The 24,318-nt window shown below is 57.8% G+C and overlaps 1 protein-coding gene across 7 annotated transcripts in view; it reads left to right on the top strand.

The window, feature by feature from the left end:
• Nucleotides 1-23,190, top strand: part of SOX13 (SRY-box transcription factor 13) — a 29,229-nt gene extending 6,039 nt beyond the window's left edge. The window contains exons 2-15 of one of the 7 annotated variants that reach the window (XM_039702605.1): nucleotides 13,225-13,426; nucleotides 14,238-14,334; nucleotides 14,472-14,558; nucleotides 15,140-15,312; nucleotides 15,716-15,784; nucleotides 15,883-15,994; nucleotides 16,085-16,167; nucleotides 16,868-17,027; nucleotides 17,802-17,911; nucleotides 18,014-18,110; nucleotides 18,192-18,335; nucleotides 19,240-19,425; nucleotides 19,511-19,541; nucleotides 22,040-23,189. In XM_039702605.1, the coding sequence (XP_039558539.1) occupies nucleotides 13,226-13,426; nucleotides 14,238-14,334; nucleotides 14,472-14,558; nucleotides 15,140-15,312; nucleotides 15,716-15,784; nucleotides 15,883-15,994; nucleotides 16,085-16,167; nucleotides 16,868-17,027; nucleotides 17,802-17,911; nucleotides 18,014-18,110; nucleotides 18,192-18,335; nucleotides 19,240-19,425; nucleotides 19,511-19,541; nucleotides 22,040-22,313 (1,824 nt within the window). In that variant the 5' untranslated portion in view covers nucleotide 13,225 and the 3' untranslated portion in view covers nucleotides 22,314-23,189. Of the gene's footprint in view, nucleotides 1-4,492; nucleotides 4,671-13,224; nucleotides 13,427-14,237; nucleotides 14,335-14,471; nucleotides 14,559-15,139; nucleotides 15,313-15,715; nucleotides 15,785-15,879; nucleotides 16,168-16,867; nucleotides 17,028-17,801; nucleotides 17,912-18,013; nucleotides 18,111-18,191; nucleotides 18,336-19,239; nucleotides 19,426-19,510; nucleotides 19,542-20,570; nucleotides 20,602-22,039 lie in introns of those variants that run through there. The other 6 variants (XM_039702604.1, XM_039702600.1, XM_039702601.1 and 3 more) reach the window with 6 other exon arrangements.
• The last annotated feature ends 1,128 nt before the right edge of the window (nucleotides 23,191-24,318 follow it).

Raw genomic sequence — 24,318 nt, 5'->3', positions numbered from 1 at the left:
GGTTCTGGTTCTGGTCTGTCCGTGCCGCAGGGATGGCTCTCCGGGCTGGGGCTCTCCGGGCCTCAGCGATCCCACCCGCTCCAGCCCCGCGGGAACACGCAGAAGGGAAATAAATCAGCGCGGCTTCTGACAGTTCGGCTGGGAAACATCTCCGTGTTCCCGGCCCACCCCGCGCCTTGCAGGGAGCCCTGCGGGGTGGGATCTGCCCCGGCCCCCTGGCGCTGCCCGGCTGGGCACTGCCCGGGCTCCGGCAGCTCGGGGAACCACAGAAAAGCAAAATTTCGGACATTTCAGACCTGGGAACGGAGCCTTAAACTGCAGAGAGGCAAAATTTCAAATATTTCAGAGTCCAACAGCCCCCTGGAGTCACCTGCTGTGGGATGGCTTGGAAAATCCTCTGCCCTGACCCCGGGGATGGCAGAGCTGGGAATGGCAGAGCTGGGAATGGCAGAGATGGGAATGGCAGAGATGGGAATGGCAGAACCAGGAATGGCAGAACCAGGAATGGCAGAAATGGGGAATGGCAGAAATAGGGAATGGCAGAACCGGGAATGGCAGAGCTGGGAATGGCAGAGCTGGGAATGGCAGAAACGGGAATGGCAGAGCTGGGAATGGCAGAACCAGGAATGGCAGAATTAGGAATGGCAGAGATGGGGAATGGCAAAGCCGGGAATGGCAGATCCTGGTAATGGCAGGGCCTAGGAATGGCAGTACCAGGAATGGCAGAGCCTGGGAATGCCAGAGCTGAGGATGGCAGAGATGGGAATGGCAGGGCTGGGAATGGCAGAATTAGAAATGGCAGAAATGGGGAAAGGCAAAGCTGGGAATGGCAGGGCTGGGAATGGCAGGGCCGGGAACAGCAGCTCCCGAGCAGGGCGGGCGCTGGGGAATGCCAGAGCCGGCCTTATCTTTTGTCTGGAACAATGGAGGGCTCGGCCCTATTGTTCTGCTCTCACGCCCAGCGGAAAGCGGGGTCCCCCGGGGCAGGGGCTGGCTCGGGAGCGTGCCCGGACCCGCGGCGGGGACGGGCGGGGGTGGCACGGGTGGCACGGACCCCTCGTGGCTGCTGCAGCGAGTTCCCGCAGGGAGCCCTTTCCCGCTGCTTCTCCATGTGGATTTTAGGAGCAGGGAGGTCCCCTGGAGAGCCCAGCTGCAGGCTGGGCAGGGCAGGGCAGGATTTGCTGCTTTTAGGGGCTCTTGTAGGGATTTGGGTTCTCTGGGATCCCATTCCGGCTCCTTTCTGATGGGTTTCCTCTGGTTTGTGGGTCCGTGCTGGGAATCTGGCTGGGGAAAAACCATTTTTGGATGTGGGATTTGTGTGTTTTCCCAAAAAAACTCATCCTGGGGGCTGGGCAGAGCTGGCACAGCTCAGGGAAGAGACACGGGAGCCTGGGACTGCTCAGGCTGCAAGCACAGCCACAAAATCCTCCCAAAATCCGTTTGTTTTCCCAGGGGGGAGCAAAACCCCCCAGTTTCTTGGGACCAGGCTGGCATGGGCACCTGGAGGCCAGAGCTGCCAATTCCCGGTGCTCAGGGAGCCCAGGGGACGTGGGGACAGGGCAGGGGGTGACAGAGGTGCCACCAGCACCACGAGCCCACATGGGGAGCCCCAGTTTGACACCCCGTCCCAAATGGGGAGGACTGGTGGCTTCTGGTCCATGCTGGGATTTTGTTGTGTGGTGAAAGACACCCCAAAACCCTCATTCCCAAAACCCTCGTTTCCAAAACTTCTGGTCTGTGCTGGGATTTTATTGTGTGGTGAAAACCACCCCAAAACCTCATTCCCCAAAACCTCATTCTCAAAACTCTCATTCCCAAACCCTCATTCCCAAACACTCATTCCCAAAACTTCTGGTCCGTGCTGGGATTTTGTTGTGCTGTGAACACCACCCCAAAAACCTCATTCCCCAAACCCCTTATTCCCAAAACCCTCCTTCCCAAATCCCTCTGCTCCCCCCGAGGCGAGGAGCCCATCCCAGAGCTGAATTTGCTGGTTTTTAATTCCCCCAAACCCAGCAGGGAGAGGAGGGGTGAGGCCCAAACCCCAACCCCATCCTTTGGGATTGTGACAATCTGGAAGTCTCTGCTCCCAAATCCCGTTGGATCCTGCAGCGGGATGCAAAGTGGGGCGTCCCAAACCCCAAACCCCAAACCCCAGAAGCAGGGGTGTCTCTGTGAGCTGAATTAGTGCCCCAAAAAAGACAAAACAGTGTCAGCAAGGCTGCCAGGCCCTGCTGCAGCTCCTGGCGAGGCCGCGGAAGCGCCGCCGGATGCTCGGCGTCACCCGAGGTGGGGGATGAGCTCAGAACCCAAACCCGCACCCCAAAACCCCAGAGCAGGGCAGAGAGCACCCAAACAGCCCTGGCTGGGCGGGGAACGGGGCCAAAAATGTCCTGCCCAGGGGGGTTCATCCAACCCCGTCCATCCCTGGTCCCTGCGAGCCCCGCGGGAACGGAGTCAGGGCTGAATCCGGGGAGGGATTTGGGGCAGGGGGTGACTGGGGGCAGATGTTTGGGGACAGGAGATGATTGGGGGACAGAAGATAATTTTGGGGACAGGAGATGATTTTGGGGCAGGAGATGATTTGGGGACAGGAGATGATTTGGGGACAGGAGATGATTTTGGGGCAGGAGATGATTTGGGGACAGGAGATGATTTGGGGACAGGAGATGATATTGGGGCAGAAAATTTGGGGACAGCAGATAATTTTGGGAACAGGAGACAATTTTGGGGAAGGAAATGATTTGGGGACAGGAGATGATTTTGGGGCAGGAGATGATTTTGGGGCAGAAAATTTGGGGACAGGAGATAATTTTGGGAACAGGAGACAATTTTGGGGAAGGAAATGATTTGGGGACAGGAAATTATTTTGGGGCAGAAGATGATTTTGGGGAAGGGGATGATTTTGGGGACAGGAGATGATTTTGGGGAAGGGGATGATTTTGGGGTAGAAGATGATTTTGGGGAAGGGGATGATTTTGGGGCAGGAGATGACTTTGGGGCAGATGATGATTGATGATTTTGGGGTAGAAGATGATTTTGGGGAAGGGGATGATTTTGGGGTAGAAGATGATTTTGGGACAGGAGATGATTTTGGGGCAGGAGATGACTTTGGGGCAGAAGATGATTTTGGGGAAGGGGATGATTTTGGGGTAGAAGATGATTTTGGGGAAGGGGATGATTTTGGGGCAGGAGATGACTTTGGGGCAGATGATTTGGGGACAGGAGATGATTTTGGGGCAGGTGAGGAGCAGCCAGTGGCACCTTTTCCCTCAGAGTGAGGTTCACGAAGGCCCTGATGGCTTTGGGGCAGCTCCAAAAAACACCAGAAAAAAATCCCATTGCTGGAACGTGAAGCAACCCCAACATCTGGAACTCCCTGTGCCCCAAATTTGGGAAGTGACTCCGTGTCCCCTTTTGTCCCTCCGTGTCCCCTTCTGGGCACAATCTGGAGGTGAGGACGTGTTGGTGCAGCTCAGGGTGCCGAGCACAGGGACCCCAAAGGTTTCCGGGGCGCTGCCGGCTGCGGCTGCGGGGCGGAAACGCGGCCCCAGAAGATTTTGGGGTGCGATTGGGGGCTTGGATGCTGAGAGTGAGAGACCCCAAATCTGGCTCTGAGCACCCTTGGGTGCTCCTGGGTGTGCCCAGCAATCCTGGGAAACTCCAGGTGGGATTGGTGGCCACAAACGGGAAAAGCTGGAAAAAGAGTGGGTTAGTGAAAGGTGGGAAATGCCATAACAGGTCGAGAGTGGGGGGTTATGGATATGGGGTTTGTTATGGGATGGAGACCCCAAAAACCTGGAAAAAGATGGAATTATTGGGAGGTGTAAAATCCCATAAAAGCTCTGGGATGGGGGGTTGTTGACGTAGGATGGATACCCCAAAAACCTGGAAAAATATGGAATATTGGAAGGTTTAAAATCCCATAAAAGTTCAAGAGTTGGGAGTTACGGATTTGGGGGTTTGACATGGAATGGAGACTCCAAACTTCTGGAAAAATATGGAATTATTGGAAAGTTTAAAATCCCATAAAAGCTGAAGGATGGGGGGTTACGGATATGGGTTTTGGCATGGGATGAACCCCCAAAAACCTGGAAAAATATGGAATTATTGGAGGTTTCAAATCCCATAAAAGCTCAGGGATGGGGGATTATGGAGTGGGACGGGCCCAAACCAGCACCAAGTTCTGCTCATCCCCAACTCCACCCATGGGTTTCCCATGGAAAAAAGATTTGGGAAGAGCTTCCCTCCCACGAGGAGCTGTGGGCAAGAGGGTGAGCCCTGCTTTGGGATTTTTTTTTTCCCAATAGGGCCAGGAAAAAGAATCAGAAATCTTGGCCCTCCCTCCCTCAGGCGATAGGAAAATCTGCTTTAAATTCTCCTTTAAATTCCGCTTTTAAAACCTTCTTCAAATTCTGCCTTAAAGTCAGCTTTCGAGCCAAGGCTGGTTCAAAGCCTTGATTAAAATCTCGTTTGCGCTCAGCGCCTCAGCCGAGCCCCCCACCCCCGGCCGTGCCTGGAAACGCTGAGTGACAGAAGTGACACAAAAACGCCACCGAGATCGGCCACCCCGATAAAGCCCGCTCTGGGGCCAGGCAGGGCAGGGAGGGAGCCGTGCCAGGCTCGCCGTGCCAGGCTCGCCGTGCCAGGCTCGCCGTGCCAACCTCGGGGTGAGTCGTCCCCATCCTCGTCCTGGGATTTTCTTTATTTCTCTGCCTTTTGGAATTTCATTCCGTCACGGGTGGCTCCGCTGGGGAGCGAGGGGATGGCCTGGAGGGGGTTTGGGAGCTGCTCCAGGGATTTCTGTTGGGTCCCAAAGATCTGGAGGTGGCCCCAGAACCCCTCTGTGGGGTGATGGGGCTGATCCTGCCCCGCTGGGTTTGGGGATAAAGGCTCAGCACCTGCAGGACAGGGGGGTTTGGATCCAAAATATCTTTTAATGTTTATTTCTGATGCAGGAAAAGAAAGGGAAAAAAAGGGTAAATCTCAATTTTTCAGAGTGCCAGGATTGCCTCTATTGAAGAGGGAATGTTTTGGGGTTTTTTAGGGTTTTAATGTAGGGGGGTGGGAAGGGCAGAGGAAAAGGGGGATTAAAAAAAAAAGGTTTTGCTTTTTCCTAGACGTTTAGACCTGTGATTTTCTGGGAAGGAAACTTTGTGCTTTTAGACTTCTCCCTGCCCTTAATTTCCCTCTCCTGAGCATCCCCTTCCCCTAAAACCCCATAAAATTCCTTGGACATGGACCCTGCAGAGCCGGAGGTGCTGCGAGGAGCCTTTTCCTCCGGGATTTACCTCCTGGAGCAGCAGAACCAACCCCAAAGCTCCCAAAGTCCCTTCTGGAGCCAGGAAACGGGAATGACCAGCGCTGCTCCCGGGGCCGTCACGTGGCTCGTCCTGGGATTGTTCCCGGGATTGGGGTTGGAAATAATTCCAGCGGAGTTTCCTCCGCTTCCCTGATGAGATCATTCCCGCCTCATAAATCCCGCGGCCAGGAAGTTCCACCTGAGGTTCAGACTTTTTTTTTTTTTCCCCTTCCCCTCCTATTTCCAACCCTCCCCACAGCAAAAGGAAAAATGTGTTTGGGTCGTGGCTGTGAAGGGGTGGCCCTGGGCCAGGGAAGGATCCGGCTGCTTCCAGGGATTGGGATTTATTTGGCTAATTATGTTCCAGGGATTGGGTTTTATTTGGACAATTATGGTCCAGGGATTGGGTTTTGTTTGGGTAATTATGTTCCAGGGATGGGGTTTAATTTGGATAATTATGGACCTCCTGGCTGGGTTTTGTCGCACAGGCTCGCGGGAGGCAGAATCCCTGGGTTTGGGGTTGGGAAGGAAGGTCTCAGCTGCTTTTGGGATGCTAAAGGATCAACCCCCTTGGAGTAGTGGGAAAGAAGGGGGAGATGGAAATTCCCCATCCAAAGGGACCCTGGGATGTCCCAGAGCTCCGGGATGGATCCAACGGATCCTGGTGGCCACAGGGGGTGTGAGCATGGATCCTGATCCCAGTGATGTGTGGGGCATGGATCCCGATCTCAGTGATGTGTGGGGCATGGATCCTGATCCCAGTGGTGTGTGGGGCATGGATCCTGATCTCAGTGATGTGTGGGACACAGATCCTGATCCCAGTGATGTGTGGGGCACAGATCCCGATCCCAGTGATGTGTGGGGCACAGGAAATCCTGATCCCAGTGATGTGTGGGGCATGGATCCTGATCTCAGTGATGTATGGGGCACAGGGAATGTGTGGGGCACAGATCCTGATCCCAGTGATGTGTGGGGCACAGATCCTGATCCCAGTGATGTGTGGGGCACAGATCCTGATCCCGGTGCCCACAGGGGATGTGTGGGGGTTGTCTCATCCTTCTCAGGCTTTGCTGGGGGCTCTGTTTCCCCATTCCTGCCCCCCAGTCCTGCTGGACACAGGGAGGACAAGCCCCAAGGGTGATCCCAGTGATGTGTGGGGCATGGATCCTGATCTCAGTGATGTATGGGGCACAGGGAATGTGTGGGGCACAGATCCTGATCCCAGTGATGTGTGGGGCACAGATCCCGATCCCAGTGATGTGTGGGGCACAGGAAATCCTGATCCCAGTGATGTGTGAGGCATGGATCCCGATCCCAGTGATGTGTGGGGCACAGGGAATGTGTGGGACACAGATCCTGATCCCAGTGATGTGTGGGGCACAGATCCTGATCCCGGTGCCCACAGGGGATGTGTGGGGGTTGTCTCATCCTTCTCAGGCTTTGCTGGGGGCTCTGTTTCCCCATTCCTGCCCCCCAGTCCTGCTGGACACAGGGAGGACAAGCCCCAAGGGATGGGGTGGGTTTGGCCCAGAGGGACAATCCCATGGGAGAAGCAGGAGCTGCAGTTTAGCCCTCAACCCATCTCCTGGAACACCAGGATCCTGGGATTTATAGGGGATGGGAAACACCCGATGGAGACCATGGAGCATCCCAGGTCCTCCTCTTCCCCTTGGCCCAGGAATTCCCCTTTTCCTCCCTGCCTTGCATTTGAGAGAATTTAGGGATGAATCCCTGTTATTTTCCCTCTTTCCTCAAGTTTTGGAGAGTGGGATTGATTGGATTTGCCCCCAGAACTCTGCAGGAATTCATCAGGGCGATGTGCACCTCATTAATAACCCTGGGTAAGGCCTGGAGGCCTCCAGAAGGGGCAGGCTGGGGTTTTTTTGGGATAGAATTGACAAAAATGTTTGTAATTTCTTGAGGATTCAACCTGGCAACCCAGATTGCTCCTTTCCATCTTAAAAGATGGAAAATTGATGCTCTGCATCCCCAAAAAACCCCATGACGTGGCCGTGCTGAGAATTGCAGGCGTGAGGAGGGGACATCCCTCCCTGGGGACACCAGGATGGTCCCTGCAGAGGGGACCTGGAGGGATGGGGTGGCACGAGCAGAGGGGTGACCCCGACTCCTTCCTGTGCCGGCAGTTTCCGTGATGCTGGTGCTGTCACCGCCGCGCTCTGACCTCGTGGGGACATTTCCGGATGTTTCCAGAGGCCGGTTGTCCTTTGGGGAAGGAGAAATCTCCTTCAGGGAGCTGAGGGTGGGTGGAGGATGGACAAACACCCACCTGGTTTGGGGGGACAGGGGGAAATCTCAGCTCCTGCTCACCCCAAAGGCCGTGCCAGGATGGAGAGGGGCATTTGGGGTCTGGCGGGGTCTTTGGGATGGGGATTTTCCATAAAGTACCACTGGGAAGGACAAACCAGACAATTCCCATCCTGCTCCTGCTGCCCCGGGGAGCAGCCCCCTCCCCAAATCTCTGGTGGACACCAAAAATCTTCCATCTCACAGCGGATTTTGCAGCTTTTCCGGCGCCCCGAGCTCTCTGGGCAGGGGAGCTTTGGGTTTTTCTGCTGCTGAGCTCAAGTGAGGTAGAGATGGGAGAGAAAGCAGAGGCGGCCGAGGATAGGGCTGAGCCCAAATTTGGAGCTTTCCGCTGCTGCTTTGTGAGGCGGCGGGGTGGGGACACAGCCCGGGCAGGGGACACGGGCTCTGAGCAGTGACACGTGGAGCTGTGGCTCACACGTGGTGGTGGTGCCATTTCTAAGTGTAAAACCCCTCATCCTGTTGCCTTTTGGGGCTAAAAAAAGATTTTTCAGAACCATCAAAACCTGTGGCTCTGACATGGTGGTGGTGGCATTTGTGGGGCTGAAAATTCTCATTGCATTGCCTTTTGAGGCTAAAAAATTATTTTTCAGAACCAAAATAACCTGTGGCTCTGCCATGGTGGTGGTGGCATTTCTGGGGCTGAAAACGCTCATCCCGTTGCCTTTTGGGGTTAAAAAAGAATTTTATAGAACCAGCAAACTCCGTGGATCTGACGTGGTGGTGGTGCCGTTTCTGGGGCTGAAAATTCTCATCCATTTGCCTTTTGGGGTTCAAAACCAATTTTCCCAAACCATCAGACCCCGGGGTCTTGCATTTCCTCACCCACATTCCTCCCACCCCCATGGACGGACGGCACATCCCACCTCCCCCACGGCCACCTGCCGTTCCCAGGGAACGACCCCAAATCCTGGGGATGATCTGGATCCCCAGGGAAAACCCAGCAGCCCCATGAACTTCCCCCAGGCAGGGCCATGGGCCACCCCTGGCCATCCCTGCCGGGCACGGTGGAGCAAACATCCATTCTTTTCTCTTGGAAGACACCCGGGGCGGAAAGGCTTGGAAGCGGCCCCGAAAGGACATTCCAAGTCTGGCAGGAAAGCGGCCCCGCTCGTCTGGCAGGAGATGGGCTATTGTCTGTCCCGGTGGCCGGCCGGGATTCCTCAGGTCCTGCCTGGAAGAGGAAAATCTCCGTGTGTGTCTTTATTTTTTCCTCTGCCCTCTCCCAGGGGTGTCGCGGCTGCTGCTCGTGCCGGCGTTGCTCCTCTGGTGTTTCCTCCTTGGATTTTCCCCTGTTTTGCCCGGTTTCCTGGGCTCTGGTGGTGGGGTGAGGTTTTTTTGGGATGATTGGGAACCACGTTGGGTTCCTGAGGGGAAGAGACGTAGATGGAGAGCTTTGGGAGGGAGGAGAACTCCAGCAGCTGGGACAACCTGATGGGCAGGAGAGGGCAGGGTGATCCCGAAAATCCAGGCAGCAGCTCCCCCAGCCAGCTCACCAAGGGTCTCTTTGCTGTCCCTGGGGTGGGATTGTCCCTAAACTGAGGGGCAGGATGAGCCCTGAGGCAGGAGTGATGTGACACGGGGTGAGGGATCGTGGTGGCTCTTGGATCCCCAAGATCCTGCGGTGCCGAGATTTTGGCATCTCCTGGATCCCAAATTCCTGCAGTGTCAGGGTCTCAACACCTGGATCCCAAACTCCTGCAGGGCCAGGGTCTCAACATCTGGATCCCAAACTCCTGCAGTGCCAGGGTCTTGGTGTCTCTTGGATCCCAAATTCCTGCTGTGTTGGAATCCCATTGCCTCTTGGATCCCAAACTCCTGCAGTGCCAGGATCTTGATGTTTCTTAGATCCCAAAGACCTGCAGTGCTGGGATCTCAACATCTGGATCCTGAGCTCCTGCAGTGCCAGGATTTTGGCATCTCCTGGATCCCGAGCTCCTACAGTGCCAGGATTGCAACAATTCTTGGATCCCAAACTCCTGCAGTGCCAGGATTTTGGCATCTCCTGGATCCCAAACTCCTGTAGTGCCAGGATTGCAACATCTGGAATCTCCTCGATCCCAAGCTGTGGGATTTTGGCATCTCTTGGATCTCCAAGCTCCTGTAGTGCCGAGATTTTGGCACCTCCTGGATCCCAAACTCCTGCAGGGCCAGGGTCTCAACATCTGGATCCCAAACTCCTGCACTGGTGGGATTTTGGCACCTCTCGGATCCCCAAACCGGTGCCGGGCAGGGTGGGTGTTTCCTGGCACCTCATCCCCTTTTCCCAGCCCCTGGAGCAGTTCTGCTCCACACAGCGGGGCCGATAGGATCAGGCCTGGCTGGCGGGCAGGAAGGGTGGCACGGCCACCGGGAGAATTGCAGGACGTGCCGTTCGCGGGTACGAACCGGGAAACACGAGCTGCCACCATCCCACGTCCCAAATCTTGGAGCTGCCAGGCTGGGATTGGGAGGAAAGGTGAAATATGAGTTCAAAATTGGAATTTCAGGGCTTTGCTGCTTGTGGGATGAGCCCCCCAAGAGCTGTGAGGGAAGGAAGCATCCCATGAGGATTTGGGATCTGTTTCCATCCTCCAGGCTGGCGCTTTCCATCCCGACCCCATTCCCTCCCTTCCTCCCCACCCTGGATTTAACGGGGAACATTAAAAACCGAGAAGATCCCTTCAGCGCCGTGCCAGGGCGATTGTTCCGTGCCCATTGTGTGCCCCAGGCAGCCCCGGAGCCCACACCTGAGACCCGCCCGGAATGAGATAACAGCGCAGTTTCCCCCTTTTCCCCTTTTTTTCTGTTTGCTCGGCAGGGTGGATAACAAACCCTCACGGAGGCCCCTTTCAAACACGGCCCTATTAAAGCCTGGCCCCATTTTGAGAGTGAACTTCCAGTGGCACCGGGAGGTGAAGCACAATGGGAACGGGACCTGCGGGAGGGCTGCGATGGGATTTTGTCTCTGCCTCAAACCAAAGCCATCGCTCCGTGCCGCGGTGCTGCTCTTACAGCATCCCAAACCTACAAAAATTTGCATTTTTGCATGGAAAAAACGCCAAAAAAGCCGGGGAAATGGCATTTCACACACACCTGAGGTGCTGTGCTGTGCATTCCTGCCTCAGTTTCCCCACCTATAACATCCCCACAAGGCCAATCCTTGCTGGAGCGGGCACAGCTTCCCGCCGGGTCCGCTCCTTCCCGGCACTGGATTTTGGGGGCCGGGTGGCCCCGGCCAAGGTGAGCCGGGGCAGGAAGGGGCGCCGCAGGATGCGGCAGCCCCCGGGCGATGCGGGGCCGGGAGGAAACCCGGCGGGTTTGTTCGGCGGAGGGCGAGGGAACCGAGATTAAAAAAAGGCCCGCTAAGATCAGAAAGGCTGGCGAGCACAGTGCCCTATTGTGGAGCTGTCACACTTCCCTTTACTTTATTGCTTTTGTCCAACACCCCATTGTTCCACTTCCTTTTGTCCCCTATTCACAGCCCTGGCTTTTCATTACCCAGCCGGCCTTGTTGTTTTCATTTCTTTTGTTTGAAGTTCCTGAGAGGAAGGTTTTATTTTCAGCCGTTTGATTAATTCGCAGCTTGAGCCGGGCTTTGTTTGTTATGTAATTGCTGCCCCCAAGCCGGGCGGCCCAGCTCAGCCCTCCCCACCCCACTTTGCACCCCCAAACTGGCTTTAGGGGCTCCTGAGCGGGGTCTGGGAGGTGAGAGGGTGCTGGGTTTGGGGTGGCAGGCGCTGTCTCCATCTCAGGGCAGTCCCACAACGCAGATCCCGATTCCAGGGTAAATCCCTTCCTCCTTTTCCCATTATTCCCGCTGAAAGGCGAGGACAATGCTTGTTCCTGTTCTTGCTGTGTGGTGTGAGGCTTGGTGGCCTCCAAAGGCAAATCCCCATGGGCACAGACCCGTGGGCACCACTGATCTTGGCGCTGGCTCTTGGCAGTCCTGGCACCCGGAACGAGGGGTGGGACAGGTTTTTTGGGGACAAACCCCACGGAACATGTTTTTTTTGGGGACAAACCCCATGGAACGCCAGTGCTTGGGGTCCCCATGGGGTGTTACAACCCCTTCCCTATAAAACTCATGGTCACTCCTGCGGTGCCCATCCCCACTGGGACTGGGATTGGCACCCACAGGGGTTTGTGGGATCAGGGAGAGCCATTCCCGGGGCCAGCCCCTTGTCCTGGCAGGGCCTTGGCAGTGCTGGGCCAGGGCTCCCAGAGGAGCTGTTCTGGTGGCCACTCCTGGTCCTAGATCCATCCCATGACTGGGACTCCCAGAGGAGCCATTTTGGTGGCCAGTCCCAGTCTCAGGTCAATCCCATGCTGGGGATTTCTGGAGGAGCCATTCTGGTGGCCGGTCCCAGTCCCAGTCCCAGTCCCATTCCATTCCAGGGATTCCTGGAGGAGCCATTCTGGTGGCCAGTCCCATTCCATTCCATTCCATTCCATTCCATTCCATTCCATTCCAGGGATTCCTGGAGGAACCATTTTGGTGGCCGGTCCCAGTCCCATTCCATTCCATTCCATTCCATTCCATTCCATTCCATTCCATTCCATTCCACTCCATTCCATTCCATTCTGTTCCATGGATTCCTGGAGGAGCCATCCTGGTGGCCAGTCCCATTCCATTCCATTCCATTCCATTCCATTCCATTCCATTCCATTCCATTCCATTCCAGGGATTCCTGGAGGAGCCATCCTGGTGGCCAGTCCCAGGTCCCTCCCGTGCCGGGGGTTCCTGGGGGAGCCGTTCCGATTCCATTCCATTCCACTCCATTCCATTCCATTCTGTTCCATGGATTCCTGGAGGAGCCATCCTGGTGGCCAGTCCCATTCCATTCCATTCCATTCCATTCCATTCCATTCCATTCCATTCCATTCCAGGGATTCCTGGAGGAGCCATCCTGGTGGCCAGTCCCAGGTCCCTCCCGTGCCGGGGGTTCCTGGGGGAGCCGTTCCGGTGCCGTCCCAGCCGTTGTTGGGCAGAGCCAGGATTTCCCTTTCCCGTTGGATCGGGAACCCGTGGCTGCTCCGATGGCTTTCTAGGCACGGCTCCTGGAGCTGTGAGGGACCCTGGGCTGCTGGGCCCTGTCACCCTGAGCCTGGGCTTGCTGGACGTGGCATGAAGGCCCCTCAAGCTGTCCCTCAATCCCAATCTCTTGGATCTCTGGGTTGCCTTTAGGAATTCATTCCTTCATCCTGAGGTGTGAAGGGTTGGTTTCCCCAAGGACTGAGCTCCAAAAACATGGAAAAGCAGAAAAAAGAGCTCCCAGGGTGTGAAGGGTTGGTTTCTCTGAGGTTTGAGCTCCAAAAACCTGCAAACATGGAAACAAGAGTTCCCAGCATGTGAAGGGTTGATTTCCCTGAGGACTGAGTCCCAAAATCCCGGAAAACTGGGAACAAGAGCTCCCAGGGTGTGAAGGGTTGGTTTATCTGAGGATTAAGCCCCAAAATCCTGGAGAACCAGGAACAAGAGCTCAGCTTTCCCCTTGGCAAACCCCAGGGACGCTGTCCTTGCACCGTGGGGCACACCAGGGTGGCACCAGGCTGGGAGAGGGCTGCCCACGCCCAGGGGTGCCCGGTGGCCGTGGTGACGTCCCTGCTGTCCCCAGGATGTCCATGAGGAGCCCCGTCTCTCCACCCCCAGAGCTGGATGGAGCGGGCACCATGGTGAACTGCGCCGTCAAGACCGAGGAGAAGAAGGAGGGCGGCCCCGAGACCCCCCCGGGGGCTGCCCCCAGCGCCGAGCCCCGGCCCCACGACCCCCCGGGACCACCTCCCAGGGATGGCACCGACCCCCAGGCTCTGCCACAGGTGGGTGTGACAGAGGTGGTGCTGCCCAGCCCTGCTCCAGACCCTCCATCCCATGGACAAGGCGGTGGCTGCTCCCCCGCGTGGTTTTTCCTCACGCCAAGGAATTAAAACTGAAACTGAGGCTCTCCCAAGGTTTTTTTGGCTGCTCTTTTGAGCCCAAAATCCTGGAGAACCGGGAACAAGAGCTCCCAGGGTGTGAAGGGTTGGTTTCCCCAAGGACTGAGTTCAAAAAACCTGGAATAACAGGAACACGAACTCCCAGGGCATGAAGGGTTGATTTCCCTGAGGATTGAGCCCCAAAAACCTGGAGAACTAGAAACAAGAGCTCCCAGGGTGTGAAGGGCTGGTTTCCCTGAGGATTGAGCCCCGAAAACCTGGAGAACCAGGAACAAGAGCTCCCAGGGCGTGAAGGGTTGGTTTCTCTGAGGATTAAGCCCCAAAATCCCGGAAAACTGGGAACAAGAGCTCAGTTTTGCCCATGGAAAACCTGGGGCTTTTCTGGGGTCATCTCTGGGCTTTGAGGGCTTCACCTTCAGTGTGGAACCCTCAACGACCCCCTCCAGGTGTTCCCCATCCCTTCAGCCTCCCTTTCCCATTGTCCTGGGGTTTTCCCTCTCCCTGCTCTGCCCTCAGAGGGGAGAGCAGCTCAGGGGACCATGGGAGAGAATTCCAGCATTTCCATGCTGCTCTCTGGGTGGGATTCAGGGAATGTGCCTGGCAGAGCGTGCACCAGCTCCCAGCATCCCACCGGACTGGGATGTCCCCTGCTGGGGGTGTCCCTGGCGGTGGCAGTGACATCTGTGTCCCCCAGGAATCCACCGGGGACGTCCCCGAGCCCCGGCGCTCCGCCTTCGAGCCGGCCGGGAGCGGCCAGGAGAAGCTGGACTTCAACAGGAACCTGAAGGAAGGTGGGAAACGTTCCCAAGGGACCTCTTGGGGTCCCTTCCCTGCCCCTCGGGATTTCCCCAGAGCTGTGGGATGGACTGAGCCGTGCTGCAGAGCCTCGGGGTGTGCTCATGTGGTTGTCCCCTGTCCCTGTCCCCAGTGATGCCAACCATCGAGAAGCTGCTGGCCAGTGACTGGAAGGAGCGGCTGCTGGGCAGGAACACGGCTGAATCCAAGGAAGTGAAAGGTGGGATTCACCTCCACCAAGCTCCCTCCTGCCTCCCAGCCGGGAGCACCAAAGCAGGCGGGGAAATGTCCACATTTCGTAGAGATTTGTCACTTTTTTAATTGGTTTTTTTTGGAGGTGAGCATCTCTGCTACCTCGGACTGCAGGGTGGGAGGTTCAGAGTGTGGGGATCTTTCCATTCCTCCCCAGTCTGCCATTCCCTGGTCACCCCATGGTGGCTCTGGTGGCTTTAGGACTTCTCTGCCTCACATTTCCCACCCCAAAGTCTTCAATCTCAGAGGAAATAGGAATTACACTCCTTAAACAAAACCACCTCCATCCCACTTTGTGCTTGACCCCCTCCCCACCCCCTGACCCTCATCCAGTCGGGTGTTTTCCCCCCAGGAATGCAGAAGAAAATTGGTTTTTTTGATTGTTTTTTTTGGACGTGAGCACCTCTGCTGCCTCTGGCTGCAGGGCGGGGGGTTCAGAGTGTGGGGATCTTTCCATTCCTCCCCAGTCTGCCATTCCCTGGTCACCCCATGGTGGCTGTGGTGGCTTTAGGACTTCTCCGACCCTCACCCTGTTGTGTTTTCCCCCAGGAACCCAGGAGAGCCTGGCGGAGAAGGAGCTGCAGCTGCTGGTAATGATCAACCAGCTGTCCACGCTGCGGGACCAGCTGCTGACGGCGCACTCGGAGCAGAAGAACATGGCCACCATGCTCTTCGAGAAGCAGCAGCAGCAGATGGAGCTGGCACGGCAGCAGCAGGAGCAGGTGGGGACCGTCACCCCTCGGGATCCCTTTGGGGTGGGTTTTGGGGTCCCATTTTCTGTTCCCATCCCATCCCTCAGAGCTGGGACACCCATGGGTGGATGGAGATGGGGGTTGAGCCCCCCAGGATGAACAAACCACCCCAGGTGCCTCCTGCCTGTGCTCACCTGCTCCTTGGACACCTCCCCCAAGGGCAGGGGTGACACCGCTGTCACGCCTGGGGTGTGACACACAGCCCTTGTGTCCCTCGAGGTGGCTCAAGGCAGCTCAGCCCCTCCTCCTGCCCTTCCCATGGCCTTGGGGACCCCCTGCCACCCTTTTCCTGCGGCGCTGGCCGGGTTCTGCCAGGCTGGAGGCCAGCCCAGCGCTGTCCTTGATGCCACCAACGCCGCTGTCCCCTCCGCAGATCGCCAAGCAGCAGCAGCAGCTCATCCAGCAGCAGCACAAGATCAACCTCCTCCAGCAGCAGATCCAGGTAAAGGCAGGGGACACCTCTGTCCCTGTCACCGCTGTCCTGCTGTCCCCCGCGGGGGTGGCACAGCGTTGATCTGGTGTCCCTGTCCCCTCCAGCAGGTCAACATGCCCTACGTGATGATCCCCGCCTTCACCCCCGGGCACCAGCCGCTGCCGGTCAGCCCCGAGTCCCAGCTGGCGCTGCCCATCCAGCCCATCCCCTGCAAACCGGGTGAGTCGGGGCTGGCCCGGCCCTGCGCGGTGGCCTTGTCCCCCAGCCGCGTCCCTGTTGTCCCCAAGCGCTGTCCCTCTGCTCCCGCAGTGGATTACCCGGTGCAGCTCCTGCACAGCCCCCCTCCTGCCACGCTGAAGAGACCCGCGGGCCCGGGCCACCTCCCGATGCAGGTACGGCCCCAAAAACCCCAAAAACTCAGGTACAGCCCCGAAACCCTGGCACAGCCCCAAAAAAACCCTTCAAACCCTGATACAGCCCCCAAAATCCCTGATACAGCCCCCTAAACCCTGGGACAGCCCCCAAAACCCTGGGACACCCTCCAAAAACCCAGGTAAAGGTCCAAAAACCCTGGCACAGGTCCAAAAACCCTGGCACAGCCCAAAAAACCCTGGTACAGTCCCAAAAATCCCCTTTAAACCCTGATACAGCCCTCCAAACCCTGGTATAACCCCCCAAACCCTAGTACAGCCCCAAAGAAACCCTTCAAACCCTGATGCAGCCCCCAAAAACCCTGGTACAGCCTCAAAAACCCTAGTACAGCCCCAAAAATCCTGGTACAGCCCCAAAAACCTCCTTCAAACCCTGGTACAGCCCCCCAAACCCTGGTACAGCCCTGAAAACCCTGGTACAGTCCCAAAACCCTGCTATGGCCCTCAAAACCCCCTTCAAACCCTGGTACAGCACTAAAAACCCCCTTAAACCCCTGGTACAGCCCCAAAAACTCCCTTCAAACCCTGGTATGGCCCCAAAAATGCCCTTCAACCCCTGGTGCAACCCCAAAACCCCCTTCAAGCCCTGGTACAGCCCCCCAAACCCTGGGCTGGGGCTTTGGGGTCAGCTCCTCACCCCCCACCCCTCTCTCCTCCCCAGGAGACCTCGCAGCCGCTGAACCTGACGGCCAAGCCCAAAGGCCCCGAGCTGCCCAGCGCCTCCAGCTCGCCCAGTCTGAAGATGAGCGGCTGCCAGGCGCTGCCACCCAGCCACGGCGCCGGCAGGGAGCTGCAGAGCAGCCCCTCCAACCTCCCGCTGGGTGGGGACACAAGGGACATCGCTGTCACCCTGGGATGTGCCACCGCCCGGGGCGCAGCTGGGGTGGTCAGGGGGGGGTCAGTGGTGTGGGGGTCAGCGGGGTGACCACTGGCACTGATGGGTGCCCATGGGCGTGGGTTGAGTGGTCAGTGGAGTGACTGCTGGCACTGATTAGTGCTTTTAGGGGTCAGTGGTGTGAGGGGTCAGTGGGGTGACCACTGGCACCAATGGGTGCCCATGGGCGTGGGTGCTGTGAGTGGTCATCAGTGGTCAGCGGGGTGGCCGCTGGCACTGATGGGTGCCCATGGGCGTGGGTTGAGTGGTCAGTGGAGTGACCACTGGCATTGATGGGTGCTCTTAGGGGTGGGTACTCTGGGGGGTCAGCAGAGTGACCACTGGCACTGACGGGTGCTTTTAGGGGTCAGTGGTGTGAGGGGTCAGTGGGGTGACCACTGGCATTGATGGGTGTCCATAGGTTGGGGTACTCTGGGGGCTCAGTGGAGTGACCGCTGGCACTGACGGGTACTCTGGGGACTCTGGGGTGGCCACTGGCACTGATGGGTGCCCTTAGTGGTCAGTACTGTGAGTGGTCAGTGGAGTGACCACTGGCACAGATAGGTGTCCATGAGGGTGGGTACTCTGGGTGGTCAGCAGGGTGACCGCTGGCACTGACAGGTGCTCTGGGGGGTCAGTGGGGTGGCTGCTGGCACTGATGGGTACTCTGGGGGGTCACTGGGGTGGCCGCTGGCACTGACGGGTGCCCGTGTCCTGCCAGGATTCCTGGGAGAGGGCGATGCCATCACCAAAGCCATCCACGACGCGCGGCAGCTGCTGCACGGCCACGGCGCCGCCATGGAGGGGTCCCTGAGCAGCCCCTACCGCAAGGTGAGCGTCACTCCGTGCTGTCACCAGCCCCTCTGCCACCCCAGGTCACCAGCCACAGCTGTCCCCGGGCTGGGGCTGGCTCCTGACCCCGCTGTCCCGCAGGAGCCCGTTGGGATTGACTCCTCCCCGGTGAAGGAGCGCATGGAGGAGACCCCCGGCCACCGGCTGGACGAGGCTCTGCTGAGCTGCGAGATGGACGGTGAGGGTGGCCAGGGCACGGTGGTGACCCCCGCCTGGCTCTGTCCCCTGGCTCCTGCCCTCATCCCGCGTGTCCCTGCAGGCTCCCGGCACTTCCCGGAGTCCAGGAACAACAACCACATCAAGCGGCCCATGAACGCCTTCATGGTGTGGGCCAAGGACGAGCGCAGGAAGATCCTGCAGGCCTTCCCAGACATGCACAACTCCAGCATCAGCAAGATCCTGGGTGAGATGGGGGGCAGGAGCCCCTCTGCAGCCCCTGGAGGGATGGGAATGAGATCTGGGAATGGGGATCCCCTCTGCATCTCCATGGAGGGATGGGAACGAGCTCCTGGGGCAGGATCCCCTCTGCATCCCCCCCAAAATCCTGGGACAGGAGCCCTTCTGCAGCCCCTGGAGGAACAGGAATGAGATCTGGGGATGGGGGATCCACTCTGCAGCGCCATGGAGGGATGGGAACGAGATCCTGGGGCAGGATCCCCTCTGCATCCCCCCCAAAATCCTGGGACAGGAGCCCTTCTGCAGCCCCTGGAGGAATGGGAATAAGATCCTGGGGCAGGATCAACTCTGCATCCCCCAGGAGGAGTGGGAACAAGATCTGGAGACAGGGGGTCCACTCTTAATTGCCACAGAGGGACCTCCCTGACCTGGGGAAGGTCAGGGAATGAGGGGATGAATCCAGGAGGGAGGGTCAGGGAATGAGAGGATGAATCCCTGGAGGGAGGGTCAGGGAATGAGGGGATGAATCCACGAGGGAAGGTCAGGGAATGAGGGGATGAATCCAGGAGGGAAGGTCAGGGAAGGAAGGGATGAATCCTGGGAGGGAAGGTCAGGGAATGGGGGGATGAATCCTCAGAGATGTCTGGGGAAGGTCAGGGAATGAGGGGATGAATCCCTGGAAATGCCCAGGGAAGTTCAGGGAAGCTGTTCCCAATATTCCAGCAGAACCAGCTGTGGCACGTGGCTCCCACCAGCACCGCCCTAAATCCAGGCACCATTCCCACAACCAACACCATTAATTACCATCACTAATTAATCAACCAACAGCACCAACCAACCTCGGGGTGGGTTCGCCCCGATCTCCTCGCTCAGGCAGGCTGTGAGGACGCTCTCCTCCTTTCCCCACGCAGGATCCCGCTGGAAGTCCATGTCCAACCAGGAGAAGCAGCCCTACTACGAGGAGCAGGCGCGGCTGAGCCGGCAGCACCTGGAGAAGTACCCGGACTACAAATACAAACCGCGGCCCAAGCGCACCTGCATCGTGGAGGGCAAGCGGCTGCGCGTGGGAGAGTACAAGGCGCTGATGAGGAACCGGCTTGGTAAGGGGGAATTGCTAAAGGGGGATTGGTAAAGGGGGATTAAGAAAAGGGATTGGTAAAGGGGGATTGGTAAGGAACTGGTGCCAGGACGCCAGGCAGGGCTACTTGATAGGGTAATTGATAAGGGGATTGATAAGGGGATTGATAAGGGAGCTGGTAATGGCGTTGATAAATGGGGGATGGATAAGGGGGATTGGTTATGAGGGGATTGATAAGGGGGGTTGGTAAGGGGGATTGATAAGGGGATTGGTTAAGGGGGGATTGATAAGCGGGGTTGGTAATGGGGGCATTGGTAATGGGGGCATTGGTAATGGCAATTGGCAAGGGGCAATTGATAAAGGGGGATTAAGAAAGGGGATTGGTAAAGGGGGATTGGTAAGGAACTGCTGCCAGGATGCCAGGCAGGGCTACTTGATAGGGTAAGTGATAAGGGGATTGGTAAGGGGATTGGTAAAGGAGCTGGTAATGGGGTCGATAAATTGGGATTGGCAATGGCTGGTAAAGGGGGATTGGTAAGGAACTGGTGCCAGGACGCCAGGCAGGGCTACTTGATAGGGTAATTGATAAGGGGATTGATAAGGGGATTGGTAAGGGGATTGGTAAGGGGGAATTGCTAAAGGGGGATTGGTAAAGGGGGATTAAGAAAAGGGATTGGTAAAGGGGGATTGGTAAGGAACTGCTGCCAGGATGCCAGGCAGGGCTACTTGATAGGGTAATTGATAAGGGGATTGATAAGGGAGCTGGTAATGGCGTTGATAAATGGGGGATGGATAAGGGGGATTGGTAAAGGGGGATTAATAAGGTGGATTGGTAAAAGGGGATTGAGAAAGGGGATTGGTAAACAGGATTGATAAGGGGATTGGTAAGGGGATTGGTAAAGGAGCTGGTAATGGGGTTGATAAATTGGGATTGGCAATGGCGATTGGCAAGGGGGAATTGATAAAGGGGGAATGGTAAGGGGGGATTGATAAGGGGGGTTGGTAAAGGGGGATTGGTAAAGGGGGATTAATAAAGTGGATTGGTAAAAAGGGATTGAGAAAGGGGATTGGTAAACAGGATTGATAAGGGGAATTGGCAATGGCGATTGGCAAGAAGGAATTGATAAAGGGGGATTGGTAAGGGGGAATTGATGAGGAACGGGTGCCAGGACGCCAGGCAGGGCTACTTGATAGGGTAATTGATAAGGGGATTGATAAGGGAGCTGGTAATGGGGTTGGTAAATGGGGGATGGATAAGGGGGATTGGTAAAGGGGGATTGGTAAGGGGGGATTGATAAGCGGGGTTGATAATGGGGGGATTGGTAATGGGGGCATTGGCAATGGCAATCGGCAAGGGGCAATTGATAAAGGGGGATTGGTAAGGGGGGATTGATAAGGGGGGATTGATGAGGAACCTGTGCCAGGATGCCAGGCAGGGCTACTTGATAGGGTAAGTGATAAGGGGATTGGTAAGGGGATTGGTAAGGGGGAATTGCTAAAGGGGGATTGGTAAAGGGGGATTAAGAAAAGGGATTGGTAAAGGGGGATTGGTAAGGAACTGGTGCCAGGACGCCAGGCAGGGCTACTTGATAGGGTAATTGATAAGGGGATTGATAAGGGGGTTGGTAATGGTGGATTGATGAGGCGGATTGGTAATGGGGATTGGTAAAAGGGCATTAATAAGGGGGATTGGTAAAGGGGGATTGAGAAAGGGGATTGGTAAGCAGGATTGATAAGGGGGATTGGTAAGAGGGATTGTTTAGGGGGATTGGTAAGAGGGAGTTGATAAGGGGGATTGGTACGGAACACCTTGTGTGCCCCACCCCACAGGCTCAGGGGGGTGGTGCTGGGGTGGGGCTCACCTGGTGACATGGGTGAGACTCACCTGGTGCCCATGGGGTTGGTGCCCACCTGATGTCAATGAGGTGTGTGCCCACCTCGTGCCCGTGGGTTTGATGCCCACCTGCCCCACACATATTGGTAAGGGGGGATTGGTAAGGGGGGATTGATGAGGAACCTCTGCCAGGATGCCAGGCAGGGCTACTTGATAGGGTAATTGATAAGGGGATTGATAAGGGGATTGGTAAGGGGGATGGATAAAGGGGGATTGGTAAAGGGGGATTAAGAAAAGGGATTGGTAAAGGGGGATTGGTAAGGAACTGGTGCCAGGACGCCAGGCAGGGCTACTTGATAGGGTAATTGATAAGGGGATTGATAAGGGGGTTGGTAATGGTGGATTGATGAGGCGGATTGGTAATGGGGATTGGTAAAAGGGCATTAATAAGGGGGATTGGTAAAGGGGGATTGAGAAAGGGGATTGGTAAGCAGGATTGATAAGGGGGATTGGTAAGAGGGATTGTTTAGGGGGATTGGTAAGAGGGAGTTGATAAGGGGGATTGGTACGGAACACCTTGTGTGCCCCACCCCACAGGCTCAGGGGGGTGGTGCTGGGGTGGGGCTCACCTGGTGCCCATGGGGTTGGTGCCCACCTGATGTCAATGAGGTGTGTGCCCACCTCGTGCCCGTGGGTTTGATGCCCACCTGCCCCACACATAACTCCCCCCTCGGGGTGGCCGAGGGCAGCCCCCTGAGCCCTGCCTGCCCCTCTGAGTGCCCACCCCCGTGCCCCCCAGGCCGCAGGGCAGCCAGGTGCCCCCCAGCTCCTCGGACGTGCTGTACCCGCGGCCGGTGGGCGTGCAGCTGCCCCCGCCCCTCCTGGAGCATTACCTGCCCCGCGGCGTGGACCCCACCATGCCCGTCATCGTCAACACGCGCAGCCTCAAGGACGGGGACGCCGGTGACGATGGGCACTCGGTGCCCGAGGGGGACATGTACCGCTACAGCGAGGACGAGGACTCGGAGGGCGAGGACAAGAGCGACGGCGAGCTGGTGGTGCTGACGGACTGAGGGGGACAGGGGACAGCCGAGGGCGTGGCAGGGCTGGCTGCCACCTCCGGCAGGGCACGGCGTGTCCTGGTGGGATGGCACTCTGCCACAGCGGAGCTGCCCACCTCTAGAAGGGTCCCACGAGGGTGGGCACCAGGGATTTTGGGTGGCAAGGACTGGCTTGGCCTTGCTTTGGTGGCACGTGGAGCCTGGAGATTTGGTGACGCTGTGGCTGCTGCGTTGTCACCCCTGAGGGGACCTGAGGCTGCGGGGAACCTCCAGAGCATCTCCAGCCCTGCGGCACCTGCGGCTCCTGGAGAGCCTCACCCGCTGCGCTGCTGGGCACGGGATGAGGACACAGGATGGGGACACAGGGCAGGGACACACTCGTCCCTGCTCTATCCCGGTGTGACCTCCCCTCCGCGCTTCCCGCTCGCTCTTTGGCGCCTGCCAGCGAATTCCCACCGAGCCAATTTTAGCTCCAGCCTGGCCCCGGCCCCGGCCAAGGGCTCCTCGGGGCCCTTTGTGCTGCCGGCAGCTCTGGCCCACTTTGGGAATAAAGCGGGGGCTGTTCCTGCCCTGCCAGCCCCCAGCCGGGGGGGGACGTGCCCGCCTGTGCCCGGGCACAGGGCCCTGCAGCCCGGGCTGCACCTGAGCCCTGCGGGGCGGGAGGGAGGGAAGGGAGCGGCTGAGGGGAAGGAATTGTGAGGAAAAATGAGCGTGGGGTGGTCAGAGCCTGGGGCAGGGGCTGGGGTGTGCCTGGGCATGGGGGTGGCCAGGTGGGTTAGGGGTGGCCAGGTGTGTGTGACTTGGCCAGGTGGGTGGCAGTGCCCAGGTGAGTGTGCAGTGTGTGCCATGTCCAGGTGTGTGTGCCAGTGCCTGTGTGTGTGTGTGCTATGCCCAGGTGTGTTTGTGCCATGCTCAGGTGTGTGCGTGTGCCATGCCCAGGTGTGTGTGCCATACTCAGGTATGTGTGTGTGCCATGCCCAGGTGTGTGTGCCATGCCCAGGTGTGTGTGTGTGCCATGCCCAGGTGTGTTTGTGCCATGCTCAGGTGTGTGCGTGTGCCATGCCCAGGTGTGTGTGCCATACCCAGGGGTGTGTGCCATGCCCAGGTGTGTGTGTCCCATGCCCAGGTGTGTGTGTGCCATGCGCAGGTGTGTGTGTGTGCTATGCCCAGGTGTGTCTGTGCCATGCTCAGGTGTGTGCCATGCTCAGGTGTGTGCGTGTGCCATGCCCAGGTGTGTGTGCCCCATGCCCAGGTGTGTGTGCCCCATGCCCAGGTGTGTGTGCCCCATGCCCAGGTGTGTGTGCCCCATGCCCAGGTGTGTGTGCCCCATGCCCAGGTGTGTGTGCCCCATGCCCAGGTGTGTGTGCCCCATGCCCAGGTGTGTGTGCCCCATGCCCAGGTGTGTGTGCCCCATGCCCAGGTGTGTGTGCCCCATGCCCAGGTGTGTGTGCCCCATGCCCAGGTGTGTGTGCCCCATGCCCAGGTGTGTGTGCCCCATGCCCAGGTGTGTGTGCCCCATGCCCAGGTGTGTGTGCCCCATGCCCAGGTGTGTGTGCCCCATGCCCAGGTGTGTGTGCCCCATGCCCAGGTGTGTGTGCCCCATGCCCAGGTGTGTGTCCCATGCCCAGGTGTGTGTGTGCCATACGCAGGTGTGTGTGTGCCATACCCAGGTGTGTGTGTGCCATGCCCAGGTGTGTGTCCCATACCCAGGTGTGTGTCCCATGCCCAGGTGTGTTTGTGCCATGCCCAGGTGTGTGTGCCCCATGCCCAGGTGTGTGTGCCATACCCAGGTGTGTGCCATGCCTAGGTGTGTGTGTGCAGTGCCCAGGTGTGTGTGTCCCATGCCCAGGTGTGTGCCATGTCGCTCCATGCCCAGCCGCTCTCTCCCCAGCCGTGTCCCCGCTGTCCCTCTGTGCGCGGGGCTCCGGCACCTCCCTGTGGCACAGCCGGGAACAGCCCCGAGCCTGGGACAGCGACAGCGCTGGGGACACTGCAGGGACTGTCACTGCTCTGGGGA

The sequence above is a fragment of the Passer montanus genome, unplaced genomic scaffold (genome assembly GCF_014805655.1).
Source record: "Passer montanus isolate IOZ18808 unplaced genomic scaffold, ASM1480565v1 scaffold157, whole genome shotgun sequence".
NCBI lineage: Eukaryota > Metazoa > Chordata > Aves > Passeriformes > Passeridae > Passer > Passer montanus.
This window is presented reverse-complemented; position numbering and strand designations above follow the sequence as displayed.